At 40.3% G+C, this 20,339-nt stretch overlaps 5 protein-coding genes across 5 annotated transcripts; 2 read left to right on the top strand and 3 right to left on the bottom strand.

Annotated features, from left to right (window-relative positions):
• Positions 1 to 397: 397 nt before the first annotated feature.
• Positions 398 to 1,173, bottom strand: J4E86_004372 (uncharacterized protein; the record flags this gene model as incomplete). The annotated part of the gene is made up of 3 exons (XM_051444914.1): positions 398 to 681; positions 739 to 1,065; positions 1,119 to 1,173. 3 exons carry the CDS (start codon positions 1,171 to 1,173, stop codon positions 398 to 400), a joined length of 666 nt encoding a protein of 221 aa, XP_051304539.1.
• A 642-nt stretch (positions 1,174 to 1,815) lies between these two features.
• On the bottom strand, positions 1,816 to 3,361 carry J4E86_004371 (uncharacterized protein; the record flags this gene model as incomplete). The annotated part of the gene is made up of 2 exons (XM_051444913.1): positions 1,816 to 2,801; positions 2,854 to 3,361. The coding sequence occupies 2 exons, from the start codon at positions 3,359 to 3,361 to the stop codon at positions 1,816 to 1,818; spliced, it is 1,494 nt and encodes a 497-aa protein (XP_051304538.1).
• A 1,180-nt stretch (positions 3,362 to 4,541) lies between these two features.
• Positions 4,542 to 7,081, bottom strand: J4E86_004370 (uncharacterized protein; the record flags this gene model as incomplete). Its single annotated transcript, XM_051444912.1, has 2 exons — positions 4,542 to 5,808; positions 5,859 to 7,081. The coding sequence occupies 2 exons, from the start codon at positions 7,079 to 7,081 to the stop codon at positions 4,542 to 4,544; spliced, it is 2,490 nt and encodes an 829-aa protein (XP_051304537.1).
• A 564-nt stretch (positions 7,082 to 7,645) lies between these two features.
• Positions 7,646 to 8,910, top strand: LYS5 (holo-[acyl-carrier-protein] synthase; the record flags this gene model as incomplete). Its single annotated transcript, XM_051444911.1, has 3 exons — positions 7,646 to 7,704; positions 7,756 to 8,158; positions 8,206 to 8,910. 3 exons carry the CDS (start codon positions 7,646 to 7,648, stop codon positions 8,908 to 8,910), a joined length of 1,167 nt encoding a protein of 388 aa, XP_051304536.1.
• A 1,263-nt stretch (positions 8,911 to 10,173) lies between these two features.
• J4E86_004368 (uncharacterized protein) lies at positions 10,174 to 11,484 on the top strand (the record flags this gene model as incomplete). The annotated part of the gene is made up of 1 exon (XM_051444910.1): positions 10,174 to 11,484. One exon carries the CDS (start codon positions 10,174 to 10,176, stop codon positions 11,482 to 11,484), a length of 1,311 nt encoding a protein of 436 aa, XP_051304535.1.
• Positions 11,485 to 20,339: the final 8,855 nt, after the last annotated feature.

Here is a 20,339-nt window from a genome sequence, read left to right as displayed (position 1 = left end):
TTTGGCCTCTCGGATGGAGCGTAGATTAGGTGTATGGTTGGATTTGGAGGTACCGGTGTAAGCGAGACTCTCGATCGGAGTCGAAGATGAACAGTCGGTTGGTGTCATGCTAGGAGGTACCCACGACTCTGTTACTTCAGTAGTAAGTTGATCTTGGTGGTCAATTTCAAGGGTATTGAGAATGGAAAGACAGAAGTCAACACATCAGTATCTCATCTGTGTAAGCCGTTTTGCCACAGTGAAAGTCTCCTTGGTTCATCAAAAGGTGAACTCTATGCACCTTGTAATGTTCGCAAACTGATCTTGTCTATGAAACACCTATTTACATCTACAGCGACGTAGCTTTCAAGCTTTGCTCCACGCAAGCATATAAGCCTCTAGCGCAAACCCTTTGCATCTAGCATGTGAAGGTAGGCGGGCCGGGGTTGGTGTAGCTTGTAGGGATAGGGTAGTTGATGTTGATCTGGATACCCGGGTCGGTAGCCTTGTACGCGCCAGGGAACGCGACAAGGTTCGATGGCGCCTTGCTGCCGCCGCCAGTAACCTCAATTTGTGCGCAAGACAGATAAAACTGGGCTCCACCGACACTCTGAGCAGTGTGAATGGCGATGTGCTCGTTGCGCATCAGATACTTTCCAGGCGCAATGCACTGAGGGATTTTGATGTCGTAGGTGGCAGCGCCTGCGCGAAAAAATGTTAGTATATGCTAGCAGGGTAAGAGCGTTGTGAGAAACATACTCAGCCAGGTCAACTGGGAACCGAACTTGGGCTGTTCGGCGTAGATTCGGAACCAGACGGCGCCGGTTGGGTCCCAGGTGTTGATGTCTGCGCCCTCTGGTACTTTGGCAAGGTACGACTGGAAGGGACCGGGGTGGTAAGCGTTCGGGTTGACGCTGACCTTTACGTTCGAGCCAGCAGCAACAGTAGTAGTCGCTGTACCTGCCCTGAGTTGGTTGCAGCGGATGTCGTTGCTTTGCACGTTGCCGACGAATCCATTGTCCTGCCAGTTCTTGGCTTGACGGACGCTAGTCCAGGCTGCGGCACCGTTGATGCTTGGAAGTGTGTCTTTGAGAGGTCAGCTTGCTTTCTTGGGTGGTGTGCAGTGCATCGGGACGTACAGTGAGCGCTGGCGACAGACGCAGTAGCTGCTAGCAAAATAACGGAAGACTTCATCTTGGCGGGGATCTTTGGCTGAACCTGGAGATGAGATGCAATGAATATGCAGTTGGTGCCGGCATATCAACATCTCCCGAGCGACATATATACTTTGTCTCTTGCCCCAGGCTGGCGCATTCGTTACGAGACACCCACCGGCAATAAGGTCGAAAGAGCCGTACCCATCGCGAAAGACCCGAACCTTGAGCGCGAATTGGTTGTAAGCGAAGGTGTACAAGACGATGTGAGTGTTGCATAGATTACGAGTGATGAAGACAATCTATTTGGGGTGGAAGGCGGCTACCAGTCGTACAACGCTAGCGACGGATGCCGCTGCCGATTTTAATTGTGGCCAATGGCAGCACCGAGCTTGCTTGAAATGTCTAAATTGCCTACGTCAACGCCATGGATCAGGCAATATACAATTTACGAGATGCGATCACACGAGTACAGATTTCTGGCCTGTCTCTCCACATCGGGTAGACACAGCCTCAAAGACAAGGCGGTTGCCAACTCCGGATGTCGAACACCGCCAACCCTCACGGTGAGAGCTCAACATTTGCATGCTGGAGATAAAGTCTAGAAGCATCATGTACTATTTTTGCTCTATGGGAAAGACTAGAGATAGCTACATGGTAAGTGTCCCTCGGTACGCGACTTCTATACACGCTCTCTCGCCTCCGCGTCCTCACTATCGTGTCTCGCACCGTACTTGCCATCATCTGCACCAGTCACAACATTCATATCCTCGTCGGCAGCCACATCGAAGCTTCTACCTCGATACTCTGGTCCCAGAGCTGTGAGAAGGATAACGTATGCATACACGCATCCCATGAAAATGCAGATCACTAGCCCGTACTTGTAACGGGTTGTCTTGCCTTTCGGTGGAAGTGGAAACCTCTCGCCAATAGTCGCTTCGATAGTTGATGAGGCAGAAGAAGCAAGGTTTCCGAGTTGATAAGATGTACCGACGACAAAGGTGCGGAATGATCCTGGTGAGAGCTCCATAAGGTGGATTGGGATGACACCCCACGCACCCTGGACGCAGAACTGTTGGAAGAAAGCTGCGGCGATGACTGCGTTGGTGGAGACGAACGTGTAGGGATAGAGTAGAGCGCCGCCGATAACGCACATGACGACGATGCTGATACGGCGACCGAAAATGGATGAGCAATAGCCGACGACGGTACCACCGGTCATGGCGCCAAGGTTGGCGACGACTTGTGTGACTGTGACCTGGTTGGAGGAGAAGTTGTACTGGTTACTCAGCATGGTCGGGTATAGGTCTTGGCTTCCGTGCGACATGAAGTTGAAGCCCGCCATGAGCAAGACAAGATACACCAACAAGAGCCAGTGACGCTTTAACGCAACCTTGCCTTCCTGAGCAAAAACCTTGGCGGCGTTGGGTTGTTCTTCGCGTATTCGCTTACGCTCGAGGTAAGCGTTCGTTTCTGGGAGGCAGAGACGGAAGATGATGAACAGGACTGGTGGGCCTGCACCAAACCAGAACAGCGGTCGCCATTCGTGACCGACAGTGTTGACGAACGCGCGTGCAAAGACGGTGGCTAGTAGGTAACCGAAAGCGTAGCCTTGTTGTAGCATACCGGAGATGATACCACGGGCCTGCTCGGGGCAGTCTTCAAGGGCTGTGACAGTGTCAGCTATCTGCATGATGCGGGGGTGGAAAGGAAGACTTACCAGTGGCAGCAGCATTTCCGTACAGTCCACCCATGGCGATACCGAACAAAGCCCTCACTCCCAAGAACTCGTTGTAGGTCGAGCAGAAACCTGTGCCTAGCTCCAACACAATGAAGAGTAGGTTGTTGATGATGAAAGGCCACTTTCTTCCGTACCGATCAGCCGCCAGACCGAAGATGATACTACCCACACTTCGCAGCATGAGAACCAATGTAATACCCCATGTGATATCCGCCTTGGTTTTACCGAAGGTTTCGGCAAGATTTTCCACGGTAAGGGAGACGGTGAAGAAGTCGAACGCGTCCCAGGTCCAGGCGACAAAAGCGACGAGGAAGAAGAGCCATTGCTGGAGATTCAGCATACGCAGGAGCGCGATGGGGTTGGCGACCTTGTCGTGGGCAGGCTTGAGAGTGGGGATGCGCGTTGCCATGTAGCGACCAGCCGACATCTTTGCGGCCGGTGGCGCGAACTCGCGCTGCTCGGTAGTATCGTATTTCTCGTCCGCCATTATGAATCGAGGACAACCCGCGGGCAACTTCAGAACGCGAAGCGTAAGGGGAAGTGCAGTCTTCTTTCTCCGAACGAGATCGACAGACTGTTGAGCTTACAAGAGCTTATAAGACACCGTGGGCGCGACGCTTTCTTTAATCCCACTAGACATGCACGCGATCATCGTTGAACCTTCCGGAAACGATATCACAGATAACCAGTGCGACCCGAGCATGCATCTTCGACATCCTCATGACGTCCCCGCAACCCCGCATGTTGACCTGCCATCCAATGGCACCCCCGCGGAGGGCGGTACGATAGACCAGAGTTGGCTAGCAGGCGACATGGGATGGAGCACACGACAGGGGCTACTGCGTGCTAAGAGTGGTCAAGAGGTCATAAGCGTCGCTTGGCTTGGAAAAGACGGCACAGCGAAGCTTTGTTGAAAGACGCCGAAAAGCTTGGTCGACGTCAAAGGCTTGGGGCGCCAACGGTCTGAATGCGCTGCACTCAGACATCCGCGGACTATTGGAGATAAGTCAGGGCTGCGGGCTCGCACTTGATACGACACTGATTGTTGATGCTGGTTGTGGAAGTTGGTCTCGCGAGCTGGTTCTAGCTCATAATGCGTACCGGTGTTGGGTCGTGAGGATGTTCCAAAGTGGAGTGCAGACGCGGTGCTGTCCCAAGGGTAGCGCGTCCACCGGCTTATCCCCGCATCTGGGGATCTCTGAACACGGCATTCTCGAATCTTAGTCACGACAGCATTGATTGTGACTGCGAGATTGAAGCAGCCCTGCATAAGAGCGCATCTAACAATTGCATCATCTCAAATGTGATTGGAAATGGGAACCAGAAAATAGGCGTTGGGGCTAGACACCGGTTGCAGGATACCATACGCGGCCGACGCTCTGGGGGCAGATCTAGCTCCGATGTTCGCGACCGGGTCGTCGCTCGACATAGTTGCTGGACGCCTGGCAGACTTCCAAACAGTCAGAGGTTCTGACACGGGAAACCGGAAAATGATCATGCTTTTCATATTGATACCGAGACTGCAGTTCGTTGCCCAAAGCTGAAAGGAAGATACAAGAAGTCTAATCGCAGTAAAACGCTCATACACGCCAATTCCGTAATGCAATGCTCGCGAACTCTTGTTCGTTGCGAATAGGCCAAAAGGTTACATGCGTCGTTGCAGTGACTCAAGCTCTGCTTGAGACAGCCCGGGAGCTCTCCGCTGAGCTTGCCCATTCTTCCGTGAGTCGCTCCAGTTCGGTCATGCGAAGCGCCTCCTCGACACTCTGGACAAAGTGTCTTGGACCTCCACACATCTCGATAATACCGCTCTTGTCGAATAGCTGGTAGACGGGACTGGATTCTTGCGGCACCCTGCAGAAAAAGACTCTGACATCCCGCTTCCTGTAAGACTCTACAATCTCAGCCAGGACCTGGGCGCCAGCACCATCGAGCGATGTGACACCGTGAACATCAAAGATGACGTTCTTGTTGTGTTCTGCACGGCGAACGCGCGGTAGAGCAGGGTGCGCGTTCTCCGTACCATGGTCCTCGAGGCGACGCAGACGGGTCTTCAGGTTGCCGGTGTTGGCAAATGTCAGAGGCTCGGGGATCTTGACGATCAGGCACCCTTCAATGAATTCGACATCTCCGGGGTGATGTTCCGCGTTTGAAAATTGGTTAGTAGTTCCAGGCACGCGGCCTAAAATCTGAATGCGTGGGCGAACCGAATGACGGATCAGCCGCAGGATAGAGAGACCGATACCGACACCAATACCACGTTTCAGATCCCACACGATGGTGATGAAGAAGATGAGACCCATGAGGATCAACTCTGACCAGCCACGGATCTTGAGGAAGAACTTGACATCGTGTGGTGCCTCCTCAACGAGTGAGTATGCTACGACTGAGACCATGGCGCAGAGAACGCCTTTGGGGAGGTAGTAGAAATACGGCAGCATGAAGACGGTACACAAAATAGTGATGATGGACAACAAGACTGAACTCATTGGCGTCAAACCACCAGTGGATGCATTGACCTTGGAGCGACCGTAGCCACCAAAAGCTGGAAGCGCCATGAACAGTCCACCGGTAATGTTCGCAGTACCCAGAGCGATGAGCTCACGGTTAGCGCTTAATGGCATCTGGATGCCATCCTTGGTGTGGTCACCGCTGCCCAGCGACTTGGCAGCAACGGAGGACTCAAAGAAGCCCAACATAGCAATGATCAAGGCCGTGTTGATGGCGTCGGATACATACTTGAGATGCGAGGTCTCAAAAGGGAAGTGGACGGTGAATAGTTTGGCGCTGGAGTTAACCTCTCCAAGTACAGCGAGGCCTTGTTGGTCAAGGCGATATCTCCAGGTAAGCACGGCAGATAGCACGACAACGACAAATCGGTCAGGGATGTAGGCGACATTAGGGTATCGTGGTTGCAGTCGCTTCTTGAACTCTCTGCAGATTTGTTAGTGAGTCCAGCATGGAGATTGTGTCTCGCAACATACCGAAAGAACATGATGATGAAAAAGGCAGTGAAGGACATGGCACATGTGAGTCCATGGGCGCGTCCGACATTGCGAAAGAGAAAGACGACTTTGTCCAAGCAGCTGCCGTGGGACACTTGATCAGCAGCCAGTCGTGCGAGCCCCATCTGGGGAATGAGTTGGTCTACAAAGATGACTACACCGATGGCGCTGATGAAGCCTCGCAAAAAGGGTCGGCTCAAGACATTGTCCAAGAAACCAAGCCGGAAGAAGCCTGCGATAAGGATAAAGGCACCGGCCATGCACGTCACGATGCCAGCGATCTCGGCATTTCGTCTACCGTCGTTGTCGCCGGTAGTACCCTTCTTGATGTTCTCACGCACGATCTCGCCTATGAGGAGGGAGCCAGGTGCTTCGGGACCGACAATCATCTGCGGACAGGTGCCCAGCACAGCATATATGAGAGGGTTCAGGGCGAAGCTGTAGAGACCATGGACAGGCGGCAGGTGGGCGAGGTTGGAGGCATAGGAGAGAGCCATGGGGATGTAGAACGAGGCCATGGTGATGGCTGCGATGAGGTCGCCCTTGAAGTAGCGCCACTTGTACTGCTGCGTCCAGTTGAGGACAGGAATGTAGTACTTGAGGTACATCATGCGCTTGTCCTTGATGCCGTGGCGCTCAGCGAGCCAGCGCGTCGTGCTCATCTTCTGCCCGTTCCCCTTGTTCAGCACGCCGTCTGCAAAGGCATCGCCCAGGATAGCGTGTGCCTCGTCGGGCGCATCGCCCTCTGCCGTCTCGCGGATGCCAGGAAAGGTGCCGCCGAAACTCTGCTCTGAGTGGATGCTACCCGCGAAGCTGCCATAGTTGCGATGTGCCGCCGGCCTTCCCTCGGCCCGGTTGAAGGTGCCCCAGTCCTGCTGGTTCAGCAAGCGCGTGCGCACCGTGGGCTCGAGGTCGATCTCGATGATGCCGCCGGGGGGAGCGACTTCCTCATGGGTTGAATGTACTGACGTCGCATCCGTCGTCGGATGGATGCCGTCGGTGGAGAACTCGAGGTCGTGGGGCGCGGCGCTGCTCGACGGCTGGGGCTCGTCGTCGTCGTGATAGCGGCGGGGACGCATGGTTTCCTCGGGCGAGCTGGACCTGTCCGAGGGCGCATGAGCCTGGCGGAGCTGGCTGGGCGTCGAAGGCGCATGTGCGTGCCGGGCACTTGCATTGGAGGAGTCGCGCGAATGTGAAGCCATACTGCGCGATAGTGATAGTGATAGTGATATCGAGGTGCAAGCACCAGCGAATCGGAGGCGAGGTAATAGCCGTACTATGGACGGCGACGCGAGTGCGAGCAGCTTTTCGCAGCAGCAACCATAGCGCTCCCGAGGCAGAACAGACGAGAGAAAAGCATGGACGTCGTGGTGCAGCGTATTTTCCACGCCGGCAGAGGATCCTCCTAGCTTGCTCATTCCAGCGCCGCCGGCCGTCGAGCAATGCACGTGCGAGACGCTGCAATGTCATCCAGACCGCCGCCCCACTACTGGTCAGATATGTCTCAAGCCTCACGTCGCGGCTGTGGCTATGTCATCGGACGTCTCTATGGCCCAACGGTGCAGCCCTGCAGTAGCGCCGTTCTCGGAGCTCGAATTTGGAGCCCTGGCGAAAAAGGCCATGGAGTCATCGTGGGCTTCAGTCCGCGCCGATTATTCCCCACACTCCGAGATCCGATACCTCATAAGTAGAGCACATCTAGAGACGGCATTGAATTGAGCACTCTTTTTAAACATCCAAAGACCTGCAGTCATCTACCACACACCATGTCGTTCCCTACACTACACGCCCGCGCAGAGGCCAAACCGCTTGAGCACCGTTCGTGGTGAGTACACTAGACCGTTTCCATGTATATACTGTACTAATAGAATTGCAGCCTCACTCCTACTACCACCAAGAAGCTGCTCGATGCTGGCTACCCCGTCGTCGTCGAGCGGTCGCCCAAGGACCCTAACTACGCCCGCATCTTCAAGGACGAGGAGTTTGAGCAGGCAGGCGCGACCCTCATCGAGGAAGGCGCATACAAGAACGCGCCCAAGGATGACCGCATCATCATCGGACTGAAGGAGCTACCTGAAGACAAGTTCCCGCTCGAGCACACCTTCGTACACTTTGCGCATTGCTACAAGCAGCAGGGCGGCTGGGAGAACGTCCTCGCCAGGTTCCCCCGTGGTGGAGGCACCCTGTACGACCTCGAGTTCCTGCAGGATGAATCAGGCAGGCGCGTTGCGGCCTTTGGCTACCACGCGGGTTTCGTCGGCGCTGCCCTGGCCATCAAGGTTAGCCCACCCGACTACTATTCTGCCGTCATACTGACACATGCTAGACCTGGGCATGGCAACTCACCCACCCCAAAGGCGAGCCTCTTCCCGGCCTAGAAACCTTCACCGAAGGACGGGGATACTACAACAACGAGAGCGAGCTGATCGCCCAGCTCAAGGAAGATGTTGCCGCTGGTGAGAAGGTTGCTGGTCACAAGCCCACCAGTCTGGTCCTGGGTGCCCTCGGACGATGCGGCTCTGGCGCTGTCGACCTGCTGGAGAAGATTGGCTGCCCAGAGATCAAGAAGTGGGATCTGGCTGAGACCAAGGAGCGCGACGGCCCCTACCCCGAGATCGTCGAGTCTGACATCTTCGTCAACTGCATCTACCTCTCCAAGCCCATCCCGCCCTTTGTGAACAAGGAGAGCCTCAAGTCACCAACCCGCAGGCTTAGCGTCGTCTGCGATGTCTCATGCGACACCACCAACCCACACAACCCCATTCCCATCTACGATATTAACACCACCTTCGACAAGCCCACAGTCGAGGTCTCTGTTGAGGGTGACGGCCCTAGGTTGTCCGTCATCTCCATCGACCACCTTCCGTCTGCGCTACCCCGCGAGTCATCAGAGGCCTTCAGCAACGCTCTGCTGCCCAGCCTCATGGCACTCAAGGACCGAGCATCTACACCAGTATGGCAAGGCGCAGAGAAGCTGTTCCAGGAGAAGGTCCAGACTCTGCCTGGCGGTATTCCCAAGAAGGAAGTATAGGATTTCTCGCGTGTAGCAACCTCGATGCTGATATGAAGTTACGAAATGAAGCATAGAAATGAATCACCATATGCATGGCACAGCCAACAGCATCCTTACTGGTCCCGTCAGTTCATTGATGATCACTGTGCTTATGAAACCCACATTTCACGAAGTCTTGTCAAATTTGTTACAAGGACTACGACGAGGCTATTTCTATTCAACGGATCGGTCATGGGTTATACAGGCATTCCTACGAGCCTCCACTTGTCAGCAGAGACGATGAAATACGAGCCACCACTGCAATTGGCTCCCCGCAAAGAACAGATGCGTATAGGAACACGTCGTCTTCTGTAGTAAGAGTCGCCGGAGAGGTTGTCTGATTGACTTCGTGATCGTAGCTGAGTGCACTAGTTTCCCGCCTTTGCGGCGCCAATGCGATCCATGCGTCATGCACCTGGTGGCACATTAATCACACTACTTGAGTTATCTGAGAAGTCCTTGTACCATGCTTTATAGTTCATGTCTTCTTTGTGAAAGCATGCCTACAATGTACGTCGATTACCCACGATGGCTCTGTTTGATCGGAGCCTTGGCAAGTAAGACAGCCTGACGCGTCATATGAGGATCGACACGCGAGTAAGACCGGGACGGCCCTCGTCAACAACGTGCTCCTCATGCCGAGACACACTCTATCGACAAATCGCGGCGCGCAAAGAGCGAGATAATGGCAAATCGCCTCTTCAACATCCGTGTGAGTGCTTGCAATGCGCTGCAGACCGGGTGTAATGTTCGCGCGGCCAACCGTGTCAGAAGCGCTCTCACCGCTGCCCAAAATGTCTGTATCTTCTCCGACGTCAGACGCGACGAACCTCTTATCTCATTCCAAACGATATCGAACCACCAATACAATTTCATGAGAGTGGCTTGCATGTAGATTGGATCGATCATGACGACAACTGTAAGTGTAAAGCGCCTGCCCTCGCGGTCATGCTAGAAGAGCCGACTACCACGGCATGAACATGAACTGCCATCGCGGGATGCACAGCCGAATGGCTCTTCAAACACCCGTCTCTTCTTTTCGACTTTGGCGACCAATAATTAGAGGGCGGCTGCTTATTTCCTATTTTGAAACATCAGTCTGACTACACCAACACCTTTTGGAACCTAAAAAAAAATTAAACCTAAACACCCGTCTAGGCGTTGCGGCATGTCAGATTGACTCGGCCCTAATCAAGCCACCAAAGGAACGACTTATAACACCGTCTTACCTCATCTTCAAACATGGACCTGTCATCTCATCCGTCCACGTTTCCCACACCAACCTGGTTCTTCCAAGTATCTCAATCATACAACCTCAGTAGCAAGATACGCGCTCGCGTTGTTACCATGTGGAATCGGCTTCGCTCCTCCTTCGGCTTCCTAAGACCGCCAGAGTCCATGCATCGATACATGCCTGTCGGCCAGGTCTCCGCGACACGCTCCCGCACCCGTCTCGCAATCATAACGACAGCCTGCATCATCATCGCTCTCGCTATCCTTTCAATATCTACTCATCCCCTGGAGAAGGCGAGGCAGTATGGGATACTCAAGTCTAGCGAGGCGTCCATGCATGCCCCCATACCCAGTATCGTACATTATGTGCAAATAAAAAAGGACGCAACATCAACCCTGAGATTCCCGTTCTCAAGCTTCCTGACCATGTGCGCCGCAGTCATGTACATTGAACCAACGCAGATCTACATGCACACCGACTTCAACGACTCCGAGATTAGGAATGCTAGCGAGCACGGTGACCGGTGGACCAAGGCAGTCCTCAACACCTTCGCAAACATCACCACCTGGAACCGAGTAGATGTGCCCAACTTTGCCGGCCAGAACCAGGACCAGGAAATCTCCGCCATCCAGCACAAGTCAGACTTCATCCGCTGGGAGGCCATCGCGAAGATTGGCGGGATCTATATGGACTGGGACGTTGTGCCTCTACGATCTTTGACGCCCCTGCTCAACGCTGGCTTTGCCTTTATCGGCGGCCGACATTATGGCGGCGCCCGTGAAGGCGGTGGCATCAACGGCACCATCAACAACGGTGTCTTCTTGACCAAGCCAAACAGCACAATGGCGCGAATCGTCGTGCGCGAGCAACATGCCGGCTTCGACGGTAGATGGGAAGCAAATCTACAGAGCATGACCAGGATCGCCGAGCGTCTCGTCCCAATCCCGAACGAAGTCCTGATACTTGACCGCACCGCTTTTGCCCCCACACACTGGTTCAAAGAGAGCACTGACCCTCTCTTCAAACCCAACGAAGGCAATCCATCGCCTGTTCCCCAACTCATCAACTCTACCGACCCAATGGAGCTGTACGACAATGCTATCGCGAACAGACGAAGACGTGCGCAGTGGGAAATGGACTTTTCTTCGACATACATGCTCCATGGATTCGCTATGCATGAGTACTACAAGTATATCAACCCGAGCACTATCTTGAGCAGGACCAGCAACTTTGGAGTTGCGACATACGATATCGCGAGACATATGGTGGACCAGGGTTACATCAGCGGAAACGAACGGGATGACCGCGCCGAATCATGACAGGTACATACCGACTTGTATTGTAGATTTCATTACCTTCCTGTATAATAGACATGGTCGTGGCCTGTAGCCACCAGATCCAGATCGCTTAGCGAAAGCATTATAGACTCTTACAACCGATTCATCTATCCGCTTTACTTGTAGAGCCACACCATCGCTGCGAAACTGCATCTGTTCATAGGCTTAAAACCCCGCACATCTATTTCAGAGGGCTATACCTTTTTACGCATGTAATAGTCTGTTCTTACGTACAACGAGGTTACTGCAATGCGCTTGCATATCGGCCTTATAACGCGACAGTAGACACACCTTGTTAAATTGTGAATTAAGGCGCGCATGTAATACCTAAAATTATACACATATATACAGGCGTAGCTAGAGAGCTTATTTAGGTAATAAAATACAGCGTAGAGATATAGATATAGTGATTACATAACTAGAAAAGTAGTATACTATAGTTTATTAGCAAACTAACAATTCTACAGCAAGCTAGTCTAAAAAGAGCAAGGTCTGTTGCTAGTACATAAAAAGTTATATTTCTAAAAGGTACAAAATCTTACGTTTAAAGGTGTAAGCGTTAGGCAGGCTAAGGCTTAGGCTCTTAGCGCTACTACTTCTAGCGTAGTAGTTAAAGCTTTTAAAATTTAAGCTAGTAAGGTAACTATTCTATAAATACTAACGTCTACCTATAGTAGAGAGAATTATAATATAAATATATATTCTTAATAGCTTATAACTAACTAAACTATAGATTATAAGTAATAAAATACTAAAATATTTAGTAAGTAAAATTATACTTCTACTATATATACGCTTTTCTTTATTCTTATTCTACTACTTATAGTAAATTAGAGATCTAAAAACTTATTAAAGATATAAATAGCAGCTTAAATCTAATACTAAAGCTATACTAATACGTATATTAGATAAGCTCTTAACTACGTCTCTACTTACGCTTCTTTTATAAGTTTTTCTAGCGTTAGTAAGTCTAAAACTAATCTTATTACTAGTTATATTATCTTACTATCTCTATATTTATATTAATTATTTTCTTATAACACGTTATATTACTTACTAAAGCTTTTATAGATTACTCTAAAGCTACTACTAAAAAGAAAGCTATTAGTTAGGCTGTCTTAGTAATTATTATATAGACTATTATTAAAGCTATTATAGAGGCTATTATTAGAGCTCTTAAAGCTTACCTTACCTATTCTTCTATATTACGTTCTAAGACTATTAATACTATTATACTACTATAAAAGCTCTTAATAAGTAGACTAAGACCTTTTATAGTCTTCTATTATAGCTAAGCCTTTAAGCACCTTACTACTAATATATAAAAGTTCTTTTTTAGACTACGCTCTATTAATATAGAAGATTAAAATAGGTATTATATTACTAGCGTTACTTTCTCTATTTAGAGTAATCTTATTTTATTAATTATTTACGCTCTCTATACCTATAACTTTATATATAAGATTAGGCTATAGATAGCTCTACTTATAAAGATAAAAGTAGCTATTATATACTAGCGTAGAGCGTTTATTAGAATTCTTAGCTAGAGTAATAATAAATAGACTAAAGAGAATAAAGTTTTTAAGGTCTACCTCTAGTATAATAATACTATTAAATAGATAGTAGCTATATTAGTATTTTGCTATTATAGTTGCTCTTAAGAACGAAGCTATAATAGAGTAGTTATTTTTATTAGCTACTTAAAGCGTTTTAGGTTAATAGCTAAAGATTAAATATTATCTATAACTAAATAGATTAATGTCTTAAAATCTTAAAATCTTCTAGTAGTTCTAAGACAACCTAGAAGCTAGACGTCTTTTAACGTCTTTTTACTAAATAAAGTCTATAAAATTAAGTATAAGGCACTAAGTATACTACAGTATATTAATAGGTTTAGTGCTTTATTATTAGGTTCTAGCTCTAAAGAGTCTAGACTAACTTAGTACTAGCTATAAATATTCTATAATTACTATTATAGCTTAGTAGTAATTTATTTTTAGTCTTTTTAAAATAATATACTTAATTATAATCTAATATTATATATATAGTTATAGTAGTAAATAGGTATACGTAGAGTTAACTACTTAGTTTATTAGATATCTTTTGCTACACTAGTCTAAATCGGGTACTTTTTAGACCGTTGAAACGCTAAGAGTTAAAGCTTTCCAACAACCCAAGAATGACCCAATTTAGACTAGTGTAGGAAAAGTTATAGCAAAAAAAAAGAGGTAAAAAGAGGGTATTCCTAAGAGGTATACCTAACTTAGGTTAAGAAACTTAGGTTATTAAATAACTTTTGCTACGCTAGTTTAAATTAGGTAATCTTTAGGTTATTAGAAAGCTAGGAGTTAGAGCTCTCTAAAACACTAAGAACTACTCTATTTCGACTAGCGTAGCGAAAGTTAGGAGTAAAAAAAGAAAAAGAGAAGTATATCTATTTACTACTATATATATAGTATTTAAATAACTTTGTTATTTAATATTAGAATTACTCTACCTTATAATACTCTTATATATACTATTTAAATTCATAAGCTTTAAAGTAGATCTCTTTAGTATAATATAATATAGTAGTAAGTAAGCTATATTATTTTTATTAGTAAACTAATATCTTTATAGTATAAGCTAGTCTAAAAAAGTAATATCTATTACTAGAATATAAGAGAAAATATCTTTAAAAATTTTAAATTTTATTCTTAGAGGTATAATCGTAAAGTAAACTAAGACTTAGATCTTTCGTACTACTATCTTTAGTATAGTTAAGAATTTAAGAATTGAAAGTAGTAAAGTAACTATTTCATAAATACTAATATTCAGCTATAGTAGAAAGAATTATAATAGAATTGTATATTTTAAATAAATTATGATAGATAAAGTAGTAAATTATAAAGTAATAGAATACTAAAATATTTAGTAAATAAAGTTAATTTTTTATATATATACTCTTTATTCTTTATTTCTTTCTTTATTTCAATTTCGATTTTAATTTTATAGCTTCTAGTAAATTAGAGATTTAAAATTAATAAAAGATATAAATAGAAGCTTAAATCTAATACTAAAGCTATACTAATATATGCTAAATAATCTCTTAATTATATTTTTAATATCTCTTTTATAAGTTCTTTTAGTAGTAGTATATTTTAAGCTAATCTTATTACTAGTTTTATTATTTCTTTCTATACTTACATTAATTATATTTTTATACTATATTATATTACTTATTAAAGCTTCTATAAACTACTTTAAGACTACTACTAAATAGAATACTTTTAGTTAGACTATCTTAGAAATTATTATATTAATAATTATTAAAGCTTTAATAAAAGTTATTATTAAAGCTCTTTAAATCTACTTTACTTATTCTATAGTATATTCTAGAACTACTAATACTATAAATACTATTAATACTATTAAGATTATTATACTACTTCTATAAAAGCTTCTAATATATTAACTTAAACTTTTAAAAGTTTTGTATTTTAGTAAAGCTTTTAAGTAACTTACTAGGAATATATAGAAGTTTTAATAAGCTATACTTACTTCTAGAAAAAAAGGAATAGTTATTATATTACTAGTATTACTTTTTATTATAGAGTAATCTATTTATTATCTATACTATTTATACTTATAACTTTATATATAAGATTAGGCTATAGATAGCTCTACTTATAGAGATAAAAGTAGCTATTATATAGTAGCGTAAAGTATCTATAAGAATTCTTAGCTAAATTGTAATAAATAGACAAAAAGAGATAAGTTATTTAAGATTTATCTTTGACATAATTATACTATTAAATAAATAGTAGCTATATTAGTATTCTACTATTAAAATTACTCTTAAGAACTAGAACGTAGTTATTTTTATTAGCTTAAGTTATGTTATATTAATAGCTAAAGATTTCATATAGTGATGTATTAATAATATAAGCGTTACTTAATATAAAGTTTTTTCTCTTAGTAGAGTCTTAAAGATACTATGGTATTAGTCTATAAAGAAGCCTTAGTACTAATAGTAATATATACTAGAAATATTAGAATATTAAAATCTTTTAGTAGTTCTAGAATAACTTTAAAACCTAGACGTTTTGTAATATCTTTTTACTGATTAGAGTCTATATAATTAGTTCTAAGACACTATAATGTTATTTTTATACGTAATAAATAATGACTAAAAGAAATTAGCTTCTTTAGCTTTAAAAGTAGTAATACTTTATACTAAAAAACTTGAAAATCTATTAAAGGTTTTTTTTTTAGATATCACTAACTTAGCTTTAATTATTAAAATAGTAATATACTAACTAGACTTAGTTTAGAGCTAACTAGACTTTTCTAGTTTACTACTACTAAAAGTTAAATTAAATATACTACTCTAACTTATCAATTTACAAAGTTATATAAATTAAAATAATTAGAGCATATTTATAAAGATATAGTTTGGTTTAAAAGGTTAAAGTATAAAGTACTTCTACTTTATTTATAAAATAAATACTACTTACTATACTGAAACTTTAAAAAGTAAGTTTTAGTTAAACTTAAAAGCTTTATGCTTTGAGAACTAAAAAATACATATTATATATTACTATTTATAGTATAACTACTAAGTCTATAATTATTAAGATATTGTTAAAAACGTTTTTTTTCTTAAGTATATAAGAAATAGCTTCACTATAAGGTTTTTTTTAATAAAACTACTTACTTTATACGAAATATTAACTTCTAAAACTTAATAAAGCTTAAAGTATTTTAGATACTTACTTAAAAAACTCTAAAGTAGTTATACTAAAAATACTTAGTTCTAAGTTATTACTATAGCTAGATAGATTATTAATAATTAAAGATTATAAAGTATATTTTAATTAAGTACTACTTAAGAAAGTTAAAATAAGATTTCTAACTACATACTTAAGAGCTAGGTAGTTATATATTAATAATTATATAATTATAACTTAACTTTAATTTAAATATATTTTTTAGAGTAGTAATAGTATTAATATACTTTACTTATTCTAGTTCTATTAGATTTACTATAATTAGTATGGTTTAGTAGAGTTTAAGCTTAAGAATCCAGAGTATAGTAGTAAATAAAAGCCTAATTAAGCGTTTAATTATACACAATACTAATAGTACTAAGTTTTTATTTCTTTAAATATAGTCTAATAGCTAAGAAATTACTCTAATTAAATTTATAATTAATTTATTATACTTTAAAATAAAGCTAATAGCTGTAAAAATTTAAATACTAAATATATCAAAGATACCTTTACTAGTAAGAATTATGCTTCTAATCTTGCTTAAGTAAGAATTATAGTATAATTAATAGCTTGATAAGCTTTACTAGCTATTTATAAAAATATTTACATAGACTAGAGTTAGAGACTTTATTAAAAGTAATAAGTTTTCTTTTTTTTTCTTTTTTTTACTATTTTAATTTACTCTTTATATTATTAAGATACTTAAGCTTTTGAACTAAGAAGCTACTTAGTTAATTTTTTTATTTACTTAAAACTTACTACTTTTAAGATTTTATACTTTTAAGCTTTATATCTAAATTTTTATCTTACTTAAGACTTTACTCTACTTACTTTTTTAATCTTTTTATTACTATAGTAAGTTTATACTTCTAAACTTAGATTAATAGCTAACTATTATAAGTTAGTTCAAGAATCTAACTTCTAACTCTAATAAAAGCGTCTTAAATAATAATTCTAGTAGTAGTAATTATAATATATATATAGTAGTACTTAGCGTAATAGCGCTTATTATAATAGTACCTAGTATACCAGTACTTAGCTTCTACTATATAATTAGCTTCTATTAGCTATTAATTAATATCTACTACTTTTTTCTATAATAGTAACCTAAGCTTATAATCTATTTAGTTTACTTCTTAGTACTTAGTCTATAGATGTACTAGTAACTCGAAGTTTTATAAAGAATAATAATACTTATTCTTAAAGTTAGAGAGTAGTTATAATTGCGTAATTATAGACACGTAATTGCTTAGCTCTTAAATATATAGCTAGAGATTTTATTATAATTTTCTTTAGTAGTATAATAATTATAATATACTTAATTATCTCTAATTCTTAATTTTTACTCTAGCTCTAATAGTTATAAGCCTAGCTACTTAATTATAGAACTAATTCTTACTATATATTAAAGCTTACTAAAAGATAGATTACTTAATCTTATTTTACTCTACTTTTTCTAATATTCTATAATTAGAACTTCTACGTAATTATAATTACTACTTATCTTTCTATCTATAACTATATCTATTTTAGTGTAATTCTATATATTTATTAACTTTATTACAATACTAACTCTATAAATATAAGTAATTATAATATAGCTATTATAGCTATAAGTATAATTCTTAAAAAGTAATTAAATTAGTATACCTAGTTTACGCTTTTTATGTAATACTATAATAAGAAGAGTATCTAAAAAAAGATTAATTCTAATTTTCTAGATATTAAATAGATAAACTTTAATATGCTTAAGTTTTTTAATACTTTTATTCTAGAGCTTATAAAGCTAGCTAATCTTATTATAAACTTAGCTAAAAAGTAAAAAAAATAAGTATAATAAAGTTACTTATAAGTATAATACTTTTTTATAAAATTATAACTATAAAACTAAGAATAGTACTACTCTTATAGCTTACTAAAACTATAATTCTAAGTAATAGCTAAGAAAAAGTATAGAGATTAATAATATTAAAAACTAGATTATACGTACTATTACGCTTAAGTACCTATTACTTATAACTATAAGTAATAATAAAAGAAATACTTAGTCTTTTATAAAGACTTTTAAGACTTAGCTTATATTTACTAATTAGACTATATAGTATATAGTTTATATATAGTATTATACTTATTTTAAGAAGACTTAAAGAAAATTTACTAAAAAGTAGTTTAATAACTAGCTAACAATGTACTAAAACGTAAAAACTTTTAAGCTCTTAGAAGTTAAAAAGCTTTTTATATTTACTAATTTTCTTACTATAATTAAGAAGTCTAATTCTAAGTAGGTTTACTAGTAGTAATATATTTAGTTATTTACTATAGCTCTTAGAAAGAATATATTAAGATTTAATAATTTTAGTAATATATTTAGTATTATTCTCTAAAAGATATTAATTACTTTTAGAAAGAGAAAAACCAATATAATTTTTAATACTATTATAAGTTAACTTTCTACTTTTACTAACTTAGATAAAAAGTAGTTAGACTTACTACTAGAATTCTACTTTTACAAGCTTAATATAAAGTATAAGTAGAAACTAATTTTATACTTTTAATTATAAACTATAATTACTTAATCTACGCTACTAGATATTATACTTATAAAGCTCTTTACTTAAGATAAGTAAAAGATCTTAAAGCGCTACTATAAAAAGAAGTAGAGTAGCTTATATAAAAAAGTTAAGTAATTAAATTTAAAGATAAGCGCACTAATAGGTAAGTACCTAGATAATATAGTTTCTATGATTATTTACTTTAAGAAACTAATTACTAAGTTTAGATTTTCTATCTTTAGTATAGGCTTTAAGCTTTATACACTTTTAGCTAGTATAATTATTAACAGTAAAGCTATAGTTTACTTAGTTAATAATAAAGCTTTAATTAAGTCTAATTTCTTTATTAATACTAATAGTAAGATAGTTAAGGCTAGTAGCTAAATTCTTCTAGTAATTAGTATTAGTAATTATGTACTTTATCTTATTCTTCGTACCTCTAAAGAACCTAAAAAAGCTAATCTTACGCTTACTAGTATTAAGATTATCTCTAGTTTCTATACTAATATCATCTTAGAAAAGCTTTTTAGAAATAGTAGTATATAGTATATAGACTATAATTATATAATTAGAAGAAGTACGCTAAAAGCGTCTATTATTTTTATAACATTTTAGTATAGATTCAACCTTTTATTTATTAAATATAAAACTTCTATCTATTTCACTAATTCTATTATTATGATATAGTAGAGTAGATTACGATTATTACGTATTGCGTAGAGCTAGCGCTTAATAGCTTATTAAGGCCGCGCAGCGCATAAAAAACTAGAATACCTAATCTAACTATAACGTATTAAGCGCAACCTTCTCTTTTAATAAATACTATTATCTACTTATAAGTTCTATAATTATATACTAGCAACACTAATCTTTATTATTAAAAATTAAGCTACTTAAGTAAGTAAGCTTTTAAGGCTCTTATTAAAGCTATTTGAAATATAGAGATTACTAGTAGATAGTATAGTAAATATAATAATTACACTATAGCTTATATATTTTCAAAAACTTCTTATTAGCTTTGTAAGCTATTATTATAACTTTTCTTTAGAGTATTATAGAACTTATTTAACTTCTTTATAAGCTATACGCTTAATAAATAAGCTCTAATTATTAAGAAAGATTATTTAAATAAGCTATATAATTATAATTTAAAGAATAAGATACTTAACTCTATTATAAAGGTTATTATAAGCTTTATAGCTATAGTTAAGCGCTACTATTAGTAAAAGATTATAGAAATCTATTAAAATAATAATACTATAATACTATCTTAAAGAGAGTACTTAAGATATAAGAAATAAGCTAAAAAAAAAGAGATTATAATTAAAACGCCTCTACTATATACTTATAAGTTTTATAGCTTAGTAGAGAGAGCTAGCTAAGAGCTTATTACTAAGTTAATTAAGATATATATATGCGTAAATCTTTTAACTAGGATCTAGCTAGTAATTCCAAATATAGTAGCTTAACTCTATAAAATAAGTCTATTATAGCTTTATAGCTATTAATTTTCTAATTAGATATTATATAAATA

This window comes from Alternaria arbusti, assembly GCF_024043155.1.
Source record: "Alternaria arbusti strain BMP 1465 chromosome Unknown scaffold_4, whole genome shotgun sequence".
Classification (NCBI taxonomy): Eukaryota; Fungi; Ascomycota; class Dothideomycetes; order Pleosporales; family Pleosporaceae; genus Alternaria; species Alternaria arbusti.
Note: the sequence above shows the minus strand (reverse complement) of the source record. Positions and strands in the feature narration are given on the sequence as shown.